Here is a 19,935-nt window from a genome sequence, read left to right on the forward strand (position 1 = left end):
TCTAAGAAACAGACAGGAGAAATGTATTCACCACATTCCTTCTTGGAATTCTATGTAACAGACAGCTACTGCCTTAACTTCTTCCAGTAACCAACCATTATGACAGCCTCTTTTGCTAATGAATCTCCTTTCAGCAACTTTTTACAAGTCTTCTAAAATTTAAATAAACCCCATTTGCCAGCAGGAAGAGGTGATAAGCATGCTTCCTTCAGATGCACCCCCACTCTGGCTGTGAGGCTCACTTCCCTCAGGAAAACTGAGTGGAGTGTGAACTTTGGCCAGGCTCTGCCAGGGCCCCACTCCCTGCCTTTGAGCTACACCCACACACGCTCTCCGGATTGCACACTTCAGGATCACAGGGGCTGGACTATGACACATTCAGCATGCTTTAAAGACAGTTCCCAGGCAGCAGCATGGGATCAGTGCAGGCGTCCCGCTGTAACTGAAAGCAGCTCTCTTGGAATATAACAAGGACAATTTAAAAAGGAAACTTACAGAGACACACACACCTACTTCACAATGGGGAGCGGTTTATCCTGCATTCCTCACCAAAACTTAAAATACTCAAGTAAGAGCTACATACGGAGGAAAAGGTAAAGACAAGTTTTTATTTTTATAGCCCATTTTAGTAATTAACTAGTGAGAAATAACCGGTTTTTGAATTGACAGTCAGGGGGCTGTTTTTAGATGTGGCTATTCAATGTATCGTATCTGTTCGTTTTTACCTGTGAGGGAATAAAGGAATCCGAGCAGGGAGCTCAAGTGAAAGATATATAATATTTCACTGCAATAACGCGAAGGGGGGATGAAATTCTCAGACACTGGTATCATATTCCTCAATGGCAGACTGGAAGGCTTGATTGGAAGTAGCACCCAGTGCTGTGTGCATTGTTAATAGGAGTTTTCTGTTGGTTTGGATTTTGCAGATGGTGTTGATTTGGCAATAGTGCAGATTTTCTTTTTGGCAGATCTGACTTCTGAAATATACAATTCAAAACCAAACTGAAACACAAACGGAAGCTGTAAACTGTGCGGGCTGTGGTCTTTATCTTGTGTAAACAGTACTTTTACCTGGGCTATTTAAAACATAAGCTCAGCTGGTCTGCTGCATTATCGGCCCTTAAATGAATCAACTGCATACAATGATGTGTTTAAAACAGAATCCACCCCAAACCCCAAAACTGTGAAGTTTAGCGGTTTTGGACAGGGATTTGTCGGTGCAAAAACAGCAAAGATTGACACTGCATTAACGTCCAGCAGATACAATCAAAAATGATTTTCAAGAGGTTAAAACCATCATAATTATCATGTCGCCGTAACTGCATCTGTTGGATCAGATTTTTTACAATGGCTGACAGAAAACCAAAAGTCAGATCTGGAGCAAAAACACTCTACAAAGTCCCACAGTTCCCTTAAATTAGTTCAATTTAATTCACAGAAATAAAAGGCTCAGTTATAACAAGAGCTGTAACTTAATTTAAAAAAGGCAATACTGACCCTCTCAAAATGATTATATATTAAGATTTGCGTCATGGGATTTGAGAAAGTCAAATGTGTTTGCAGAACTCCTTCTCTTTTAATTGATTAATGACTTCAGCCCCAACAGCTTTTAGACTGTTACTCTTTAGTGTGCATACATGTTCAATTTAAATTTTAAAACTGAGCGGTAATGTTAACTACTTTTTCTGTAAAATCAAGATGGTTCATATTTCAAATGTAATTTAAAACATTACAGAAAGTAAAGTTGTAGATAGAACATTTGGAGGAACAAGCAATAGGTTTATTCCCTGCTAAAAAGAGAAGAAACGAAACAAACGTTTCGGCTGTGGAGCCTTCTTCAGGTGTTCTTCGTATGGCAAAGTAAAAAATCATTCAGTTATCTAATTATAAACTTGTACTGAAATATTGTAAGGTTAACCCATTTGATAATAAAGGAAGTGCACTGTTTTGGCAATGTAAAGTATTGAGGTAAATTGATTCTGCTCACAAGGATCACTCAATGTACTCTCAAAGTGTCCATTTGTGAAACTATGAAACACATGGAAGAATTTTAATTGGTTCTTTCCCAAATTAAACCCGAGATGCCCCATGGGCTATCTATCAGTGCTGGAGACTGTGTGTGCAAGGCTGAACTCCAGAACGCACTCAAAGGGAAATTAATTTTCAACTAAATAGGAGTGATAACCGGCAGGGGTGTTAGGTCTGTTAACAAATCTGTAAGTGGGAGATTAAAATCTATCAAGGACACAAGCTTTGAAGTGGTGTGTCTGAAAAGTGCATTTACTAAATGCACTGAAGTGCTCCTCACTCTGATGGTAGTGAACAGCACTGCAACTAATGTTTTTATTAAATTCGCACGAACTTCACCAGTGCATTTCATGAACAAAAGCATAAGGCGAAGTAATGTCTTACCATTCAGTACATTTTTCTATCCATCTGAGCACAACATTTACATTCTCCCCCATGGTAATTTCCAATGCCAGCTGTCAGACATGCATAAAAGTGTGAGTAAGGTGTGAGTTCATGCATGTGCCCTTTCCTGCCCAAGGTTTACAAAGAATGGGAATTAAACTGCTGTCGGCAATCGCTGAGGCTCTGACAGGCTTCTGTTGAGAATCCTCATTAAGCCAATGAAACTGCATATCTAAATTGGGCACTAAATTACTGTGTTCCATCAGGACTATAAAAACATGATACTGTAGTCCCTGTTTTTGCACGTTTTCTCACTGGTTTTCTTCCTTTAAATCATCTTACTCTGAAATGGATGACAGGTAAAGGAAAGGAAGTCAGATTCTGTCTTTTAGCATACCCACGGCCAGGACTGACTGTTTGTGTGAAATCCTCTTTCCATTAAGAACTAAAAAGCCTTTTCCTTTAGTTTCCAAACGAATATGCTTGCAGAGCCCTCTTGATTAGGTAATGGCCTGTAGTGTGAAGGGATGCGCTGAGAAAGAACATCTAAAAGGAAGGCCGCTTTAATTTGACTTTCAGATGCAAAACAGCTGGGAAAAGGAACTTCCTGGTATTTAACATAAGGCCTCCCAATACACAGTTTTCCTCACTTAAGAGAACAAAGAGAGCCATGCACTCAGGGGATTTGTTGAGGCAAATTCTCATGGATGTAAGAAGCAGGAAAAACGTGTTTCTAAAACGGTTGTGCCGATGAGGGATGAAAGCTGTAGGCGCCGGGGAGCTTCACTACCTGCACGTTAAAAAACAAAAAAATGCATAAAATAAAACCTGATGTATTTTAATATCTTTTTCCAAAACAGCAGCCAGCTGTTTCGGAAGAAGAACCCGCAGGAGGGGCAGGTTAAGTCCAACAGCATCATCAACATTCTCTGCACAGTCACCCCGAGAAAGGTAGGCCTGCGTGCGCCCTCCTGGTCGGAGACCAGAAAGGAAAAAATTGCGCATTGCAGAAAATGGTGATGCATGCACTCGCAATGACACTGTGTTTCGAACGCTGGTCACCCCTCCCCAGGAGATGTCCCCCAAAGACCTAAAGGAAATCGAGAACATAAAATGGGAGCCGCCGTACGACCCCTCGAGCGGCTGGAAGAAGAGCAGCACGAGTGTGAAGAACTACGGGAGGATGATCTACAGCTCGAAAGTGCGCTTCCGGTTCCTGCACTGCCAGGTAGGACAGACCCAGGGGGCCGCCAGGAACAGAGCAGGGTCAAATCGGATCAGGTTTCACAGAAATCTGGTTTCCTGACTGGCCAAAACCAAGGAGGATTGTAATGAGCATCTACAGGTGGTGTCAAGACTACGCAGATGTGTTACCACTGGTCAACCACTGTGGAAGAGCTTGGCAGTAATGATTTCCCAATGCACCCAGAGCAAACACTGAACATTAACTTTCTTACATAAATATCATAAATGCAGTCAGCCAAGTCTGCCGCCACTAAGGTCAACACTAAATGCTCATTCCAGTCCTGTTAGTTATAGTGATTATAAACAATTATTAACCAGCTAAACCTGGTGTTACAACATAAATCAAAAAATAAAAAGGGTGAAATATTGTATACAAAGAGCTATAGCTTTCCAGTGTTAAACCTCTGGATTTTAGAGCTGTCTTTAATTAGTAGCTAAGATTCAGTTAAGAAGACCCTGCAGCAATGCTGAGCACCACATCACTGCCATACAGGGCAAAACAGCTGAAGCAGCAGGAAAAACACCCCCCAAAAATAACGGATGTTTCTTTTGACAACCCTGTGAAAAACGCTTGCTAGGATACAGAACAGTGATTCACTGCTCAAAGGACATCTCAGACTATGCCTGAACATGCAGGCTCCGAACATTGCAAAATGCCTCACAGTTCCCACTGCGCTGACCAGCCTCAGAAATCCCCGTGCAGGGAAGGAATCGGAGGTGAGGGCACGGAGCAGAGGTGTTGCAATTCTGTGCAACAATTTCCCAAATGAACCCAGATGGACAATAGCTTCTTTTATGGTTTTTAATTTGCAAAATTAGCTTGAAATACATGCAGGTGAAACACTAAACCACATTAAGATGTCATGTTTAGCAGTTTACTAGTCCAGTGTAGTAAAGTGCAGTCTAGTCATGGTAAAAGCAGAGTACGGTGTAGGAAAGCGCAGTGGAAGCATGGTAAGAGTATGGTGAAACACAGAGAAGCATGTCAAGCACAATGCAGGTTTGAGTAACTAAGGCAAAACCAGTATGCTTCTGACATTCTAAATAAGCTCACCATGCAAGTTCACCATAATGGCTACAACAAGTCTTCTCAGTTTTGAGCGTCAATATTTAGTTCACTACAATGAAGTTTAGCCTCGGCTGCATCAAAAGTTCTCACCTTCATAAGCCTCCCTCCCTGTATAATGGAAACAGTGAACCCGTGGGAACTGCACTGCTTTGTAAACCCTCCTAGACAGGTCTGCACACAAACATGCCTGTGGAGCACTTAGGAAGCCATAACTATGGCAAGAGATAACACATCCCGTGCCTGTGCATGTTCAACGTTTTGTTATAATCAGGCCTCACTTTCCCCTTGTCTCCACGCCTTGCCTTACTCTCTCACTCTGTCTCTTTCTCTTGCTACAGGATATCCATGACTGCTACCTGGATTTATTCCAGACACACCTTCATTTTCTATCCAACAACACCACCGGGTTAACGTACCAGGTGAGGAGGTGTTCCACAGATGTTTCTTCACAGAAACACTTTAACATCTGGATTGAGTTGCTAGATGATGAAATTGAGACAATGTGCCCTTTCAGTGTAGCATGACTGTGCTTCTCCACTTCAGGGCTTTAAAGTGTTTCTCTAGCGCCAGGCATTTATCATTAAGATGAACTTAGAAAACCTTTGCATTTCTTTCAAAATAGTTGTATTTCTTAACTGTTATTTTTTACATTTTTCTCAGTAATCCATGGTTTCAGTTAAGAGCAGTGGAAACATCCTTAATTTCCGCTGAATCTCCACTAGTGTCTTTCTTTTCCCATGTTTGGCTGTGTAACAGAAAATCTCTCTATTCAAGGCTGCAGCCATCTTACCCTCCTCAGTTTCTATCTCCTAAAGCAGTGTAATAGATTTGACAGGGGAGGAAAGACTCTCAGGTGTTAACCCTGTTGAACTAATTTATACTATATTTATAAGCCTGTGGAGAGCTCAAAGTCTAGAACACCTTGACCAAAGCAATGACATCATAACTGCTCCCCCCACTTATCCAGCCCAGCTGATAAAACTCTTTCCTCTCTCCTGGCTTCCTACAGAGCCTGCGGGAAATTATATCACTGTGCCTCTCCTACTACACCTGTACAATCATTATTCACTCCGTCTGGGCCAGGCCAAAACCCTGGGCAACACATAGGAAAGGGAGTGCTGGGCATAGCTAAGTCAGCACCACACCTATCTGCTACATAGAAAGGCTGTGGAATAATAAAGGATTCACTGCAACGTGTGTAAACCATACACACCTTTTAATAAATACAGGTGAATGTATATATGTAAATAATATGTAAGCTTTCTCATAGTGTATCACTTCAAAAGACAAAGAACCCCCAAGTAATTATAGTACAATTAGTAATACCTTTTATGCAGGTGTTCCCAGACTTAAAAATACTGGAAGCTGGCTAAAGATGCGTTTATGCCACCCTAACGGGGTCTCAACAAAATCTTGGGAGAGCTGCAGCCTCACTGGACAGGCCACCTCCAGGACGGCCAGCGCCTTGCTCGCCACAATGACGTTCACCATGGCCCCTCGTGTTGATCTGTTGTTGTTACTCTGGTCTCTCTTTCCGGTCCCGTCTTGCGCGTTCGCGCAGGGAACTCTCCCGCTGAAGGACCTCACCATCTGCAAACTGCAGAGCAGCTGCGGCGAGGCCGGTGACCCTGCCTTCCAAATCGACGGTAAGCCGCGGCCGCGCCGCCTCACGCTGAGGTAATGCTCGTGTTGCAAGCGGCGGCCTGGCCCAGGCATGCACAGACTCCGGCACACACCAGGCGTGATTAATACGACGTTATTTTTTTTCCCCCACAATTCGAGGAAAAGGGGCAAAGCAGCAAAAAAAAACCCCATCCCTCCATTTTCCTTATTCCATGATGTAGTCTGGCGAGATTTCACATTGTTATCAGACCTGAAAATCAGCCCACAGCGGATCTGTTTGGATGTGTTAACAGTGTAAAATCAGGGGATTCGCCGGGTTTGTGACAAGTTGCTGCAGGGAGTTATTGCACAATGCGAACGGCAGTCAATATACAGCACTTTGCAAGCTGCTCTCTTTGATTTGTGTTTAATTTTGGCTGTCCTATTCTGTACAGTGCTGATTTGTTCAGTGACAAGCTTTTCAAATGAAATGGACACTGAGTCACCAGAATCACTATAGAGTAATAGCTCCCTGGACTCCGTCTGACAAAGGATGTTATTAAATTTCGTTTCCGGTTCCTAGTCTCCTCAATCATGATGTGCCTGCTTCCAAAAACAAACCTGGGACTGCACTAGGACGGAACTGAATCACAATATTAAGAACAGGAAACAGGAAATACAACAATACAACAAAGGAATCTGAAAGGCATTTACATTCTGAGCCAACGTGAATTAACATAATGTCACGAATAAAACTGTATTAGGTTTGGTAAATAAAACCATGTTTTAAAAATCAAATCACTTGAAAACTTTTATTTAAATGAGCTTGTTCAAAGGTACAATATATATGTGAATATTAATATTATCTGCTTATATTGTAAAATTACATGTAGGTCAGTCTACAATCTACCTGTGAGCCCACTAAAGATTATTCTGGTTAGGTGGAGCAGGAAACTGCTGTTTGTTTTAGAACCTGCTTTGTTTTGTTTGTTCTTTTTTGCTTTTTAAACAAGTCATAATCCTCAGTTGCATGTTGTCTATGAGGAAATACTGCTTTTCAATTAAATGAGCACGCAGTTTCTCAGCCATGCCTGTGAGTAACTGACAAGGAGCGGTACAGACTTATGCTGCGTTTTTACACCACATTATGAATCTTCTACACGAACAGCAGGGGCTTCTTCTTGCACATGTGTACGCAACGCCCATGTCTGGATGCAAGTGTGTACAGTCAGAGGGCTGCAGTTCGTGCAACGCTTAAAGAGAATTGCTCACCAAGCAGTGTCTGCCCACCTGCCCCAACCATGAAATGACCCTAGGCTGCAACCCCTGGCAATGAGGCCAAGGCAGAGCCATAAGACAGAGTTCCTCTGTTAGAAAGGCAACAGGTGCTCAGCCAATTCAGCTGTTGGCCAGAAGGCTATTAGTGATTTCCGTGTGGAGTCGCTGTCATCTCTAAACTATAAAACACTCAGCCATTTTCTCATCATCTACTACTTATCAGTGAGGTGAAACATTTCAAACCCACTCATTCACCATGAATGTATCCTAAGGTAATGATTGAGGTTTCTTTAGTCAGACTGTAATCATGGATGGTTACTTGTTGTCTAGTGAATCAATATACATATCTGCTTCAAAGCTATATCCTGGAATGTCCGTCAAAAGTATTTTAAGTCAAAGTCTTGATCGACTCTAAAACCTTTTGTTACCTCCTGGAAGGGTAAGGGTCAAATTCTGAATCTTCATCTAAAGTTTTTTATGAACCCTTGGAACACAATCTCAGCACAAAAAATAATCGCTTCAATCCGCTGCCTCTGTATTAAGAACACAAATCAGAGCAGGTTTCTGTAAGTCGAAGCTGCAAAAGAAAAGTTCCCACCCCATGGTGAAGGCGTCCGGAGACTGACACGCTGAACTTTGACCCCTGTCCTTCCCTCCCTTTGGCCCAGGCGTCGGCTTGAACCCCATCATCGTCTACTGCGCTGGTGCGGCGGAGCTGGAGACGTGGTTCGGCCAGATCAAGGAACAGGTGGAGCTCAACGGGGGCACCGTCGCCTCACCCAAAACCGAGGGGTGCATGAGGAGTAAGGTAAGAGAACCCCAAGAAGAGGGAGCGCTTCCTGGTGCCAAATACAGCAGGAGAAAAGAGCTCAGATCGGACGACACACATCCTTGTAATTGAGAGCACTGGCGTCACTTACTGCAGGGGGAGCCATATCAGGGCGTACCGGTTCATGTGTTAACAAAAAAAAGCACAAAAAAAGAGAAAAGAAGGTATTCTAACATTGCATAGGGCTTTATACCACATCACCTGCCTCCCTTCCCACAACAGCTCTGCACTGTGATGCAATTTCTTTTTAACACTACAAATGCAGGAAACACAGTCATACAGAGAATTCCCCATCCCTCTGCTCCCTGTCAAATAGCTCACTCAAAAACAGGTGACTCACTGCTGTACAGGGCTATACCCAGCATTCAAAAACAACTTCTATTTAAAATGAGTATGCCATTCTGTTTTTTAAAAAAGTGTCCCGATCAGATCAGTCTCAGCCTGGGCGTTTTTTTTCTCCTGCAGCACCAGAACAAAGCAAGACTTACTCCTTTTTCTTTCCCCACGCTCCCTTCCAGAAACCCAGAGACGAGAGCAACGTCAGGGAAGAGTTGAGAAACTCGGTGAAAAACGAGCCGATTTACGAGTGGGAAGGGTCCCAGAGAGAGTCGCTGGGCCCCATCACCTACGTGACAAAGGCACAACTGCAACACCTGCCGTGCCAGGTAAGGACACTGGTCCAGAGAAGAAGTTCACCATGCTGAACCTCAGAACTGTGAGCAGGGAGTGCCAGGTTCAGGCCTGGTAACAGCTGACTTTTGAAGGAGATATTAGATGTATTTGTGGTTAAAGAGGTAAACCACTTGTAACAAATGAGAAAGAAGGCTGAGTGGTCTCATCTCATTTCAAAGTACAACAAACAGAGGAAGGCAGTACAAAAGCAAAGGTCAGCCTGAGGTACTGTTACAGGAACAACTCGATTAAGAGAACAGGCAGGCGCCCACCACAGCTTCTATGAGGAATCAGAGATCAGGGAATGATCTGATGTAAACAAATTCCGAAAGGAGGAAGCGTGAAACTAGAACGCTTTAGGTTAGCGGAACTGTGAACACGGGGAACTATCATGGCGAGTTGATCCTGACAACGGTTGCCTTTCCTATGGAGCTCAGATGAGGCCAGTCAGCCCTTGGGGCTTGGTGCAGAATTATGGTAATTGCACCTGGAACATTATGACACTCGTCTGTCATCGTGCTGTAATGCTGGAGAAACAATAATAATGTCTCTGTAATAACACCGCTGTTTCCAGTCACCATCAGCCCATGTGTACAAAAGTTGAGCAACCCAGCCTGGACACACCTACAGTACTCACAGTGCTCTTACCGGCATCGTGTTATCTCTGGAAAGCATCTGAATATCTTGTGGCTGACATTAATGGGATTCTCAACTTTGCGATAAAAAAAAACTGAAAAAAGAAGTTCAGCTTTAAATGGAAAATAGCAGAACAGCCCTGTTCTAGGCCAATGATTCCTCACTTGCCTGTCAGCCGGAATGTAGCAACTCTTCCGTGATGACAGTCCTTTCTGTCAAAGCATGGGGAAATAATCTTCTACTTATTCACTGACTCTTTTGGAAAATCATATGTGAAAGGAAAGCATGTGGCCCATCTAGCCCCTTTCGTAATTAGTAGCTAATTGATCCCAGGATCTCATCCAGCTGTTTCCTGAAAGAAGCCAGGGTATCAGCTTCAACAACTTGGCTGGGCAGGGTGTTCCACACTCCCACCACCCTCTGTGTAAAGTGCCTCATCCTTTTCAAAGCTCTTTCCCATAGTTTCCACTTCTGTCCTCTAGTTCTTGTTCCATTGTTGATTGAAGAAGGTTTGAGTTTGTCAATGCGTTTGGGGAACCTGAATTACTTTAGGCAGGTTCCTACGTGGTCTTAGCTTCTCTAAACAAAAAAAAGTTACAACTTAATCACCTGTATGGTTAATGAGGAAAGAATATAATGAAGACATACTGGAATGACACATCCAATGTATGATTCAATATTTATGACAAAGCATTTGAATTGCTGTTACAGGAACAGTACGAGAGACTGCTGGTCTTGTACCCCACTACACTCATCATCCTGTCTGATGAAAGCAACGGACTCTTCTACAAGGTGATCACTGTTTTTTTAAATTTTTTACAAACTAAAATTCAAAATTAACATCTATTATTAACATTCCACGCGCCACCCTCGCAGACCTTCCTAAACCTATGTACTGGCGATATAAATATTACCGCTCTTATAATCATTTACCATAATATTGGAATATTATTTTCCCCCCATATTCACACAGCAAGCGCTTCCAGAAAATAAAATGAAAACACGCCTCTGCCTGTGTCTCAGTCTGGCTAATACCGCTCTGTCCTGCTCTAGGGCAAGCTTCCCCTGAACATGATCTCCGTCTCCACGTGCGGCCAGAAGCCAAACTCCTTCAGGATTGAAGGTTGGTTTGCGGAGCGGAGCTCTGAGGAGTTTTCCTCAAACTCATATGAAAATGGTTTATGAATAGCACCCCACAGGAAGGCACTCTGGTGGTAACCCATGATGTTTTGTTTGTGTGTGCTGTTAGGGAAACTGATTAATCCCATAATCGTATCCTGTCTGGATGAATGCGAGTTCCACGACTGGATTTGTCACCTCATCGCTTCCCACGTCCCTGTGCAGGGGCCTGCGGCGCCTGTCTATGACATCATCTATACGCCGACCAAGAAAGAGGTAGGCCTCCCGGAGGAGCTGCACATGCTGTAGCCTGAAGCGTGGTTATGAGCCCTGGAATTAAAGTCTTTGTATTGCTTCCTTGTTTGATAATGGCTAAATTATAAAAAGGGGTATCCAGGAAGCACCGCCTTTTCTTTCGCAAACTACACAAAAAGTTATACTATATATCCACACACTAAATAATCAACTATATGTTTTTTTGTTATACAAAACAAAAATTCTCGTGCAAAAACAAGAATGGACAGCTGAAATCCAGCTAATCCATTACAGACTGGTCATAGCTCTTCTTATCTGCATGTATGTGTATTTTAATTCTAACTGGTCTTAAAAACACAGAAAAAAATAGACAATACAGCAGAAAAAAGCAGCACGACTGTCCTGGGCCCAGTGTTAACTCTGTGTCCCCTGCTCCTGCCCAGGCTCCAGAACTGGACCCGTGGAGCCGCAGGAACAGCCAGGCTGCGGCCGGGCCTGAGCAGCTGAGAAACTCGCACTCCAGCAGGAACTCCTTCGAGCTGCCCTTCCGGAACCAACCGGACCAGCTGCCCTTCCAGAACCATCCGGACCAGCTGCTGTCTCCGGGGTACACAGAGCCGCTGTGTGTAAGTCAGCTGCCCCCAACACACATAGGCTTGACTGGAGAGCCCACACATGTACCGGTTTAATACCTTCCTTCAGCTACAGGCTAATTACTAATTAAGCAATTACTAACTACTACTGACGTTGACTTATTAAACAATTGAGAACCTTCGAATTGACTAATTAAGCAATTAAGAACCTTCTAGCTGTGCTGGAATGAATAACAGTCCCTGGGCTGAAGACCTCATCCTGCCAGGAGATATTAAGACTCGTAGACCCTCAGTTTTTTGTTGGTTGAACCCCTGCACTGTTGTCTCCTCTCCCTTGGCAGTACTCCTCGAGTCGCCCCGCCTCCTCGGAGCTGCGCCGCAGCAGCCGGCTCAGCGGCAGGAGCAGCAGCATGTCGTCCGCGGTGAGGCCCGCGCTGGGCGTCCACCCGCCCTCCGCCCACTGCTCCTCTCCCACCCGTGGCTCCCACAACTCCGCCACCAGCCCGCCGTCCTCCGTCTACAACCTGCCCTACATCCCCCCGGGGTCGGAGGGCGCCCTCCCTGTGCAAGACAAGCTGCCCCTGGTCAAGGTACGAACAGCCCCCTGTCACTGCAGTCTGTTTCAGCACAACCGTCCTGACACAGCGTCTCCGGGCACAGACCTTACACCTTTTAATCTGTTCATTTACCACAAGGCTGCAACACCCTGATGCACTGATCTGTGGTGTTTCTGGTGACACAGATATATATAGATATCAGAGTGAAAATGAAAGTCTCTGACCTGAGAGCTTTGATAAAATGTAGCATTTCACTAATAAAACGGCACAGAGGGGCAACAACTTGGGTGAAAAAACTACACGCGGCATCAATGCCGCCTCCGATCCCGACCACAACTCAGGCCATCAACTAACTGCAGGGCCTGGTCGTCTCGAAAGGCTGCCCCTTGTGGTTTGGGAAAGGGAATAACTTGGAACTGGGAAGTTCTCCTTCTGTGTCCCGTTTCTAAATATTCAGCGACACAATGGGAGCTCTAGAACTATGGCACGGACTGCAGACACAAGAACTGGCTTCACTGCATCAAAGACTTCTGCACACTGGAGCGTTTGACTAAAGACATAAAACGCAGAAAAGAACAGTGAGGCTTTGAGACAAAAGCGGGTCCACAAAATCCAGCAAACAACACTCGGACAAAACGCACAATTCGAATTAAAACAACAATCGCGGAAAACGACATGTCAGAAGAGTTGCCTCACTTTCCTGCACTTGTTCTCCACTTTCAGTCTAACAGCTGGAGCACACCACAGACGTCGATAAAATACCAGCCTTCGATCCCTCAAAGGCACTCTGACCTGTGTGCACCACGCCAGCCCCTGTCGCCTCTGTATGACGACCCCTACACTCCGGGGAAATTCCTCGACGAGGACAATTACCTGAAACCTGCAGTAAGTGGTTTCCTGTGATAGGTCTCTTGTCTTTCGCTGTCCCTGCCCACCACACTCTGAGTATCAGTAAGCAGTCCAGTAAACACAAATAATGAACTAAGCCCTTAGAACGAACATTAGCTGACTGTTCGCTCTGATGAACACAAAGTGAACTCTGCTCTCACCAGGAAAACAAATGTCTCTGTTAACAGACACTATTCTTTTCAGAAAGGGGTTGTACGTTTTGCAAAGTTCTATACGATTCTCATGTGATGCGAATGTACTTTTGAAGCTGCAACACATTTAAAAACGTTTTGTTAAGAACATCTGAAATCATTGTCCTTCTTCACCCTGTCTTGGAAAGGTTAATTCACAGGAATAATATTAGAAATATCACTAGAGAAATAATGCAGAATTCATAACATTATGACCTTGGAGGTTATAGCCCTGGGACACTCACCAGCTCGCTAAAGTACACTCCTGTATTTTTCCAAATATCCATAAAGACACACTGATCTTATTGGGAAGTTAATTTACAAGCCCCTGCAGCAAAGGGAGCTCAAAGATTTCATTTCATTTCTATAACCTAATGTGGTCAATACAAAACGCTTTTGAAATATGCTCTTATTTTTTTTCTGTTTTGTTTTGTTTTTTCCTCCAGTTTGCTGGACATGACAGGGGTGTGGCAGGGGGTCAGCAGGGCTGCTCTCAGGCCTTGCCCCCCTCCTTCAGGCTGTGCACCCCACCTCAGGGCCGGCGGAAGAGGAACACGCCCGCAGAGGGGCAGGAGACGCGGGGCGACCAGTGGCTGGCGGCACAGCGTGCCGAGGCCGTGTCCAAGCTGAAGCTGCTACCAGCTCCCACCATGATGCTGGGTTACGACAGCTCGTCGGTAAGAGGAGCGCGATCTCCCCTCTTGGGGGAGCTTCTCTCCCCAGTCTGGGAGCATGAAACAACACTGTTTACCGTTTAACACAGAACCGCTTCACCTCCCCGTTCACAACGCGCTGTTCGTGATAAGGCACAACAACCCGACCTTAAAACGAAGCAGGAGAGAAAAAAAAAGCTTCCTTCACACCTCACACATTGCCACAGTTGCAGATAACTCAGCTGCATGCAACCAAGATGCTTACAGAGGTTTAAACTAAAGCCCTGAACCCGTAAGACTGTCAATGCCATTTGCGCCTGCTGCTGCTGCGACCTGCGCCGGTCTCCTTTCAGCCCTGGCAACAGCCTGTAATCGAGCTCTAATGGGCAATGGCTTGCCAAGAACACGCAGCTCAACTGTCACATTACAAGACAAACCAGGTCGGCACCAGCATTCCAGCGAGAGGGAGGGGGCACACTATATGTGTGTGTGTGACTAAATAAACATAACTTTGTTGTTTTATTTTTCTTTGCAGAAAATCTATCCATTACTTCACCAGCAGATGCCAAGAGATTATTTACTAGGTAAGCATGTGTGGAATGTGGACACTAAGGAGGGGACAGTCAGAAGATATCTTCTGGCCTTGCAATACCATTTTTGTACCGCTCCTGTGAAGACCGTGTCACGCCAGGTCTAGAGAGGTATTTCCAGTCGAGCAGATAGTACTGACTTTTGGTGAAAGCTGCCTTGCAACTTGCCGACTCTCTCTGCTTATCAAACGATTTAAAATGATGATGGTGGTCACCAGAAAAAACAACAACAAAATGACATGTAATCTGATCATTTATTTATACACACATACGTGGATATGACTGCTCAGATAAGAACTTGATTCAGCCAATTTTTATCCAAACCAAAATCAGGGCAGCTTCAGCTACAGTATTCGAAAACATCATTCTAATTGTCACTGAGAGACACAAGGCACATGCCACCTAACCTGTCTTAACTGTATCTTACAGAGACCCCTTATCTATACGTCTTACAGTCACACAGAAAAAAGAGGGGTGCTTTGTTGTGGACATGCATGTATTCCATGTGTATCCACGGCCGACCTGAACAGAGACGCCTCTGTCCTCAGATGCACACTGCTCTCAGTGGCCGATTTTAGCGTGACCTTTTACTTTGTCATGCCGAGCATCTGAGCAGATGCCATGGAAAACTGTGTGTGAGTGTGCAACCCAAGACAGAGCCCACGGTGAGCAGCGCTGATGGGCCCCAGGACACAGCTACGGTTACTAGGGAGACGGCTGGCAGAGAGTACGATTAGCAGTGCTCAGCTCACACAGGTTTCGACTTCCTCTGTGTGTGCAGTCTGTGAGTTAGCTTCCCTGGACACACACCGTTCTTCCACAGACACAGCATGTATGTGCTCATCTAATCCTGTACTTCACTCACAGCTGGGAGAGTTTTACTTAAAATCAGAATCTTTCCCCAGGACATTTTTCTGTCCCACTCTCTCTCTCATTTTTTAATGACTTGTCCACACTTTATATGAAAACCGCAAGCCTCCTGCCTTAACAATTGGCCCATTTGAATGCAAGACTGCCACATCCAGGGAAAAGTCACACCAATGTTGGCTGTAACAGCACGGAGTATCTAAACTGAACCACTCCAGCGGTGCCCCTTGGAGTCTCAGCATGAGTAAACTGGGTCAGCTGTAGTGAAGGCGGCAGCTAAAATTCATCAATAACTTTGTTTTTTATAATTTTAACTCACTACTAAATACAGTCACAAACAACAAAATCTGAAAGTTTTATGTTGCAGTCAATCTACCTGGCAGGGAGAGGTGAGGCAAAAGCTGAGTAATAAGTTCAATTTGAAGAAAGAATGAGATGTCATTGTGAGATAACATTTGCTCTGAACAACACAGAGCAGCAGCACTGGGTTCAGCTCTCCCACTCTGCTTATTTCTCTGCTTCTACAAAATAAGACTGTAAAAAGTTCTGCTGACTTTTAATTGACAAAGTCTGCAATTTCCCTCCCACCTCAGATGAAAGTGCTTACCTGAAACCAGCAGAGCCAGACGATCAGGATATGGATTATGATAACATCTGGGATTTTGACTCAGAGCAGAACATGAGTCACCCTCTTGGAGCGATCGCACCAGGCCGGACGACCGTCGAGCTGGGAGGGAGAGACGTCATCTCAAAGTCAACACACAAGAGGTGGTCCTGAAGGCAGTGGGACTGGCTGTGAATGAGTCACTGCTCTGTAACTCAGTCAGAGCGCAGCCACTGAAATGGACTTCTTTTTAAAAAAAAAGAAACTATTCAGGCTCTACAGTTATTATTTTCTCTTCTACCAAGTATCCACTCCATGCGGAACACCGTCGGGCCCCGTCTCATAGCAGAGACCCCTGTGCCCAGCTCATCACATTGCTTGTGCTAATTCTCAATTACCAGTGGAGTGGACTGGCCCTAACCCAGCACAGGACATCGCAGTGCTGGTGACCCGTGTCTGATGTCTTTACATTCCAGCTGTACTCTTGGTTGGTCAGTTTAGCCCTTAATTGAACTAAGACTGTGATTGATTAGACCACGGTCTCCCCTGGGGGGGGGGGGGGGGGGCTCATGTCTCCTGTTTTATCGGGTTTTGCTTGGATAACAGTAATATTTCAAACTAGGCTCTGAGATGCTGTATAAGATAATTTTATCTTCAATTAGGTGAATGTTTTAAGCAATCAGTCATAATAGACCATAAGAAAAAGTCTGTATTGTTAATGCCTAACTGCTACTGGGTTAATTGTTAAACTGACTATTCAGCTTGGAACAAAAATCACAACACTTGGGTCACTGATCTAGCGATTGACCGACACTTTTGGGGTAGAACATTTTGATGGTTTGTTGCTCCTGAAAAAGTCTGCTGCTTTTACTCAAAAATATCTCTGCAGAGCTGGGAACAATTCAGAGGTGTCTAGTTAGCCAATTCTGAGATAATCCTGGGGTTCAGTTAAATAACCGAGATCTCAAGGGCGAGGCTGCAGTTTAAAAGCTACTTTCAATTTAAAACAATTTCAATTCATAAAGGCACTGGTTTCTATTTCATCTTTTTATCATTTCTGAATAAATCAGGAAAACGTCCATTAATATACTGGAAAACCACGACAGAAATATGAAAAAAATATATTTCTTTCATAAGAAAGCAGACTTGAATCTAAGCCAAAGTCACCTCCATTGTATGAATTTCAAATACAACACAAGTTTTCAGAGATTATGTAGTACAGTTTAATTTAATTATGACATTACAAATATGTGAACTGTGCTGTTTCCCTCTGTTGTAACACACATTGTCTAATTGCTGTAGTCAGTATGTAGCATTTCACACATTGTAGGTTCTATGTAAATATCTTTCACTTACTGATGTATCTTGCTGTTACCTAATTTATGTGACAGATTTCAGATGCTGAGGATTAGTAGGGATTTTGGTCTATTTATTTGGAGATGTAGGAGTTATCAGTTACAAAGTAAATTCAGCACATTTTTTTAAAAAGAAAACGCTGCCAGGGTACTGACCAGTGAGCTGTGAAATGTGCGACTTTCTTTTTCTGTAGAGAATTTTAACTTTGTTCTGCACTATTCTTAATCATGGTCTTGCTTTGTACCTCGCTGCTGTCGAGATAAAAGCTTTAAAGTACAAGAACGCCATTACAACTGTATAATCTATGTGCCTTGTAAACCTGTTTTTTTAACTGTAAATATATGTTTTATAACTGCTTTGTACATACATTCGTATATTTAAATTTGAAAATAAATATTGAATTTCGAAGGCTCTGTATAGTTTTCGGAAATAGGCTGAACTATTCCCATATCCAAAATGAAATGAATATGTATACTGTGTATGAGACTACCATTTCCATTAGGAAAGTAAGAACGCATCATTATAATTTTGAAATAACGATATAATATATACGTTAATGAAATAATTACCTGAGTTTTCGCTCCATAAAGCACTTCGCTCTCCAGACAAATATCATTTTTAACGCGGATATCGTTCTACACCGCACAGGAAAGCACACAAGAACTACTTAAACAGCAATTTATCAAAATATTTCGGTTATTTAGTGCTATTTTACCATGCTGGCGTAGTCACTCTACAGCTGTTACTCGAGGTACTGGGGTTTATACTTTCGAAAAATTAGTTTCTTAGTAGTTCCTACTGTAGTTTAGTTACTGCGGAGTGGACAAATATATGAGTATTTATTTCAAAATGAAGCAAAAAAAAAATACTTTTTTCCTGCTGTTTAAGGTGCGTTTCTGCCCGACGCGCCTCGAATCGCTTCCCAGCCGCACGCGCCGGCTTGGGTGACGTCACGCCGAGGGTGTGGCGCGCGCGAGCGAGAGCGCGCGAGGTGGTTCCGATCCCGCGTGCTGTCTGGTCCCTGGTCACTGTTCCGGCTCGGTTCTCTACTTGAAATTTTAATTGATATTATTGGCTGTACGATTGAATAAGCATCTACTCTCCAGCAGGGGGCGCTCACCCTGCGGTCTGTGTGGGTCCTAATGCCCCAGTATAGTGACGGGGACACTGTACTGTAAATAGGTGCTGTCCTTCAGATGAGACGTAAAACCGAGGTCCTGACTCTCTGTGGTCATTAACAATCCCGGGGCATCTCTCGAGAAGAGTTGGGGTGTAACCTCTGTGTCCTGGCCAAATTTCCCATCGGCCTTTACCAGTCATGGCCTCCTAATAATCCCCATCTCTGAACTGGCTTCATCACTCTGCTCTCCTCCCCACTGAGGGCTGGGGTGTGGGCAGCGGACTGGAGCATCATGCAGGTGGGGCTGCCCATTCCGGTGAGGGGTATTAGTAAGCGCTCCAGACGTCACGGATACAATATTACACTCGATGGCAACGGCGCACTAAATCAAGGCTGCGAGTCTGCATGGGGCTGCCGAGGCGATACCGAAGAGACACCAGCAGGTGGCGGTGTTGTACCGGGGAAAGACGTTGCAAAACGCTGGATCCAGAGGCATCTAAAATATCAACGAGGGCTTTCCTTTCAAACACCCGTAGTAATGGAATGAATTCATTCTAGACGTTATACTGGAATTACCACGCTGGTTTATATATATATATAAACTGAAGTCCAGTTAAGCGAACTGTGCACAACTGTAGAAAACTGCATGAGGTTACTCTCTCGCTGCGAGACAACGTGTTCGCTGCTCTCCTCAGTGATGCGCAGAGATCTGCGGGCGGCGCTCGTGCTCCCTCGAGCCCGGACCTGGTCCGCGTGGGCAGCCGCGGGGGCCGTGACCTTTCACGTGTCGTCCGCACGAGGGCGCTCTCGCGGCCGTTTAGCGAGTGCGAGGCAGGCACCGGGCCACGCGCACAGCTGAGCCGTATTATTGAAAAAAAACGGAGTGAAATATAATCCGTTTGAGAAGAATATAGTGCTGAATATAAATTAGATGGACATGAAAGCAAAACATCGAGTGTTCACTATGGTTTATTAGAATAAGCCCAGGGCTCAGATTCATTTATTCATTTCTAGGACTCGTCTATGTGATTAAATTTGAGGTGCTTTTATTATTTTTAAATTAATACTACTACTAATAATAATAATAATAATTGCTTACACTTATATAGCGCTCTTCTGGACACTCCACTCAAAGCGCTTTACAGGTAATGGGGATCCCCTCCACCTCCACCAGTGTGCAGCCCCACCTGCATGATGCTCCAGTCCGCTCCCCACACACCAGCTCTCAGTGGGGAGGAGAGCAGAGCGATGAAGCCAGTTCAGAGATGGGGATTATTAGGAGGCCATGACTGGTGAGGGCCAGAGGATTTTGCCAGGACACCAGGGTAACACCCCTACTCTTCACAAGAGACGCCCTGGGATTTTTAATGACAACAGAGAGTCAGGACCTCGGTTTTAC

General features: G+C 44.4%; 1 protein-coding gene across 1 annotated transcript; it reads left to right on the plus strand.

The window, feature by feature from the left end:
- The first annotated feature begins 412 nt into the window (after positions 1-412).
- On the plus strand, positions 413-17,822 carry plekhn1 (pleckstrin homology domain containing N1). Its single transcript, XM_088937928.1, has 16 exons — positions 413-593; positions 3,273-3,363; positions 3,485-3,640; positions 5,065-5,145; positions 6,288-6,372; positions 8,275-8,414; positions 8,954-9,100; positions 10,455-10,535; positions 10,797-10,866; positions 10,993-11,138; positions 11,561-11,743; positions 12,052-12,300; positions 12,991-13,152; positions 13,793-14,023; positions 14,535-14,583; positions 16,050-17,822. Exons 1-16 carry the CDS (start codon positions 520-522, stop codon positions 16,232-16,234), a joined length of 2,130 nt encoding a protein of 709 aa, XP_088794054.1. The 5' UTR covers positions 413-519; the 3' UTR covers positions 16,235-17,822.
- Positions 17,823-19,935: the final 2,113 nt, after the last annotated feature.

The sequence above is a fragment of the Atractosteus spatula genome, chromosome 20 (assembly GCF_055471065.1).
Source record: "Atractosteus spatula isolate fAtrSpa1 chromosome 20, fAtrSpa1.hap1, whole genome shotgun sequence".
NCBI classification, from domain to species: domain Eukaryota; kingdom Metazoa; phylum Chordata; class Actinopteri; order Semionotiformes; family Lepisosteidae; genus Atractosteus; species Atractosteus spatula.

What these genes read in the sequence shown, in the direction of transcription:
- plekhn1 (XM_088937928.1), top strand. Translation starts at nt 520, where the DNA reads ATGGGGAGCGGTTTATCCTGCATTCCTCACCAAAACTTAAAATACTCA. An exon ending in TGCAACACCTGCCGTGCCAG is followed by an intron (nt 9,101 to 10,454) that starts GTAAGGACACTG and finishes TTGCTGTTACAG; the next exon opens with GAACAGTACGAGAGACTGCT. An exon ending in ACAAGCTGCCCCTGGTCAAG is followed by an intron (nt 12,301 to 12,990) that starts GTACGAACAGCC and finishes CTCCACTTTCAG; the next exon opens with TCTAACAGCTGGAGCACACC.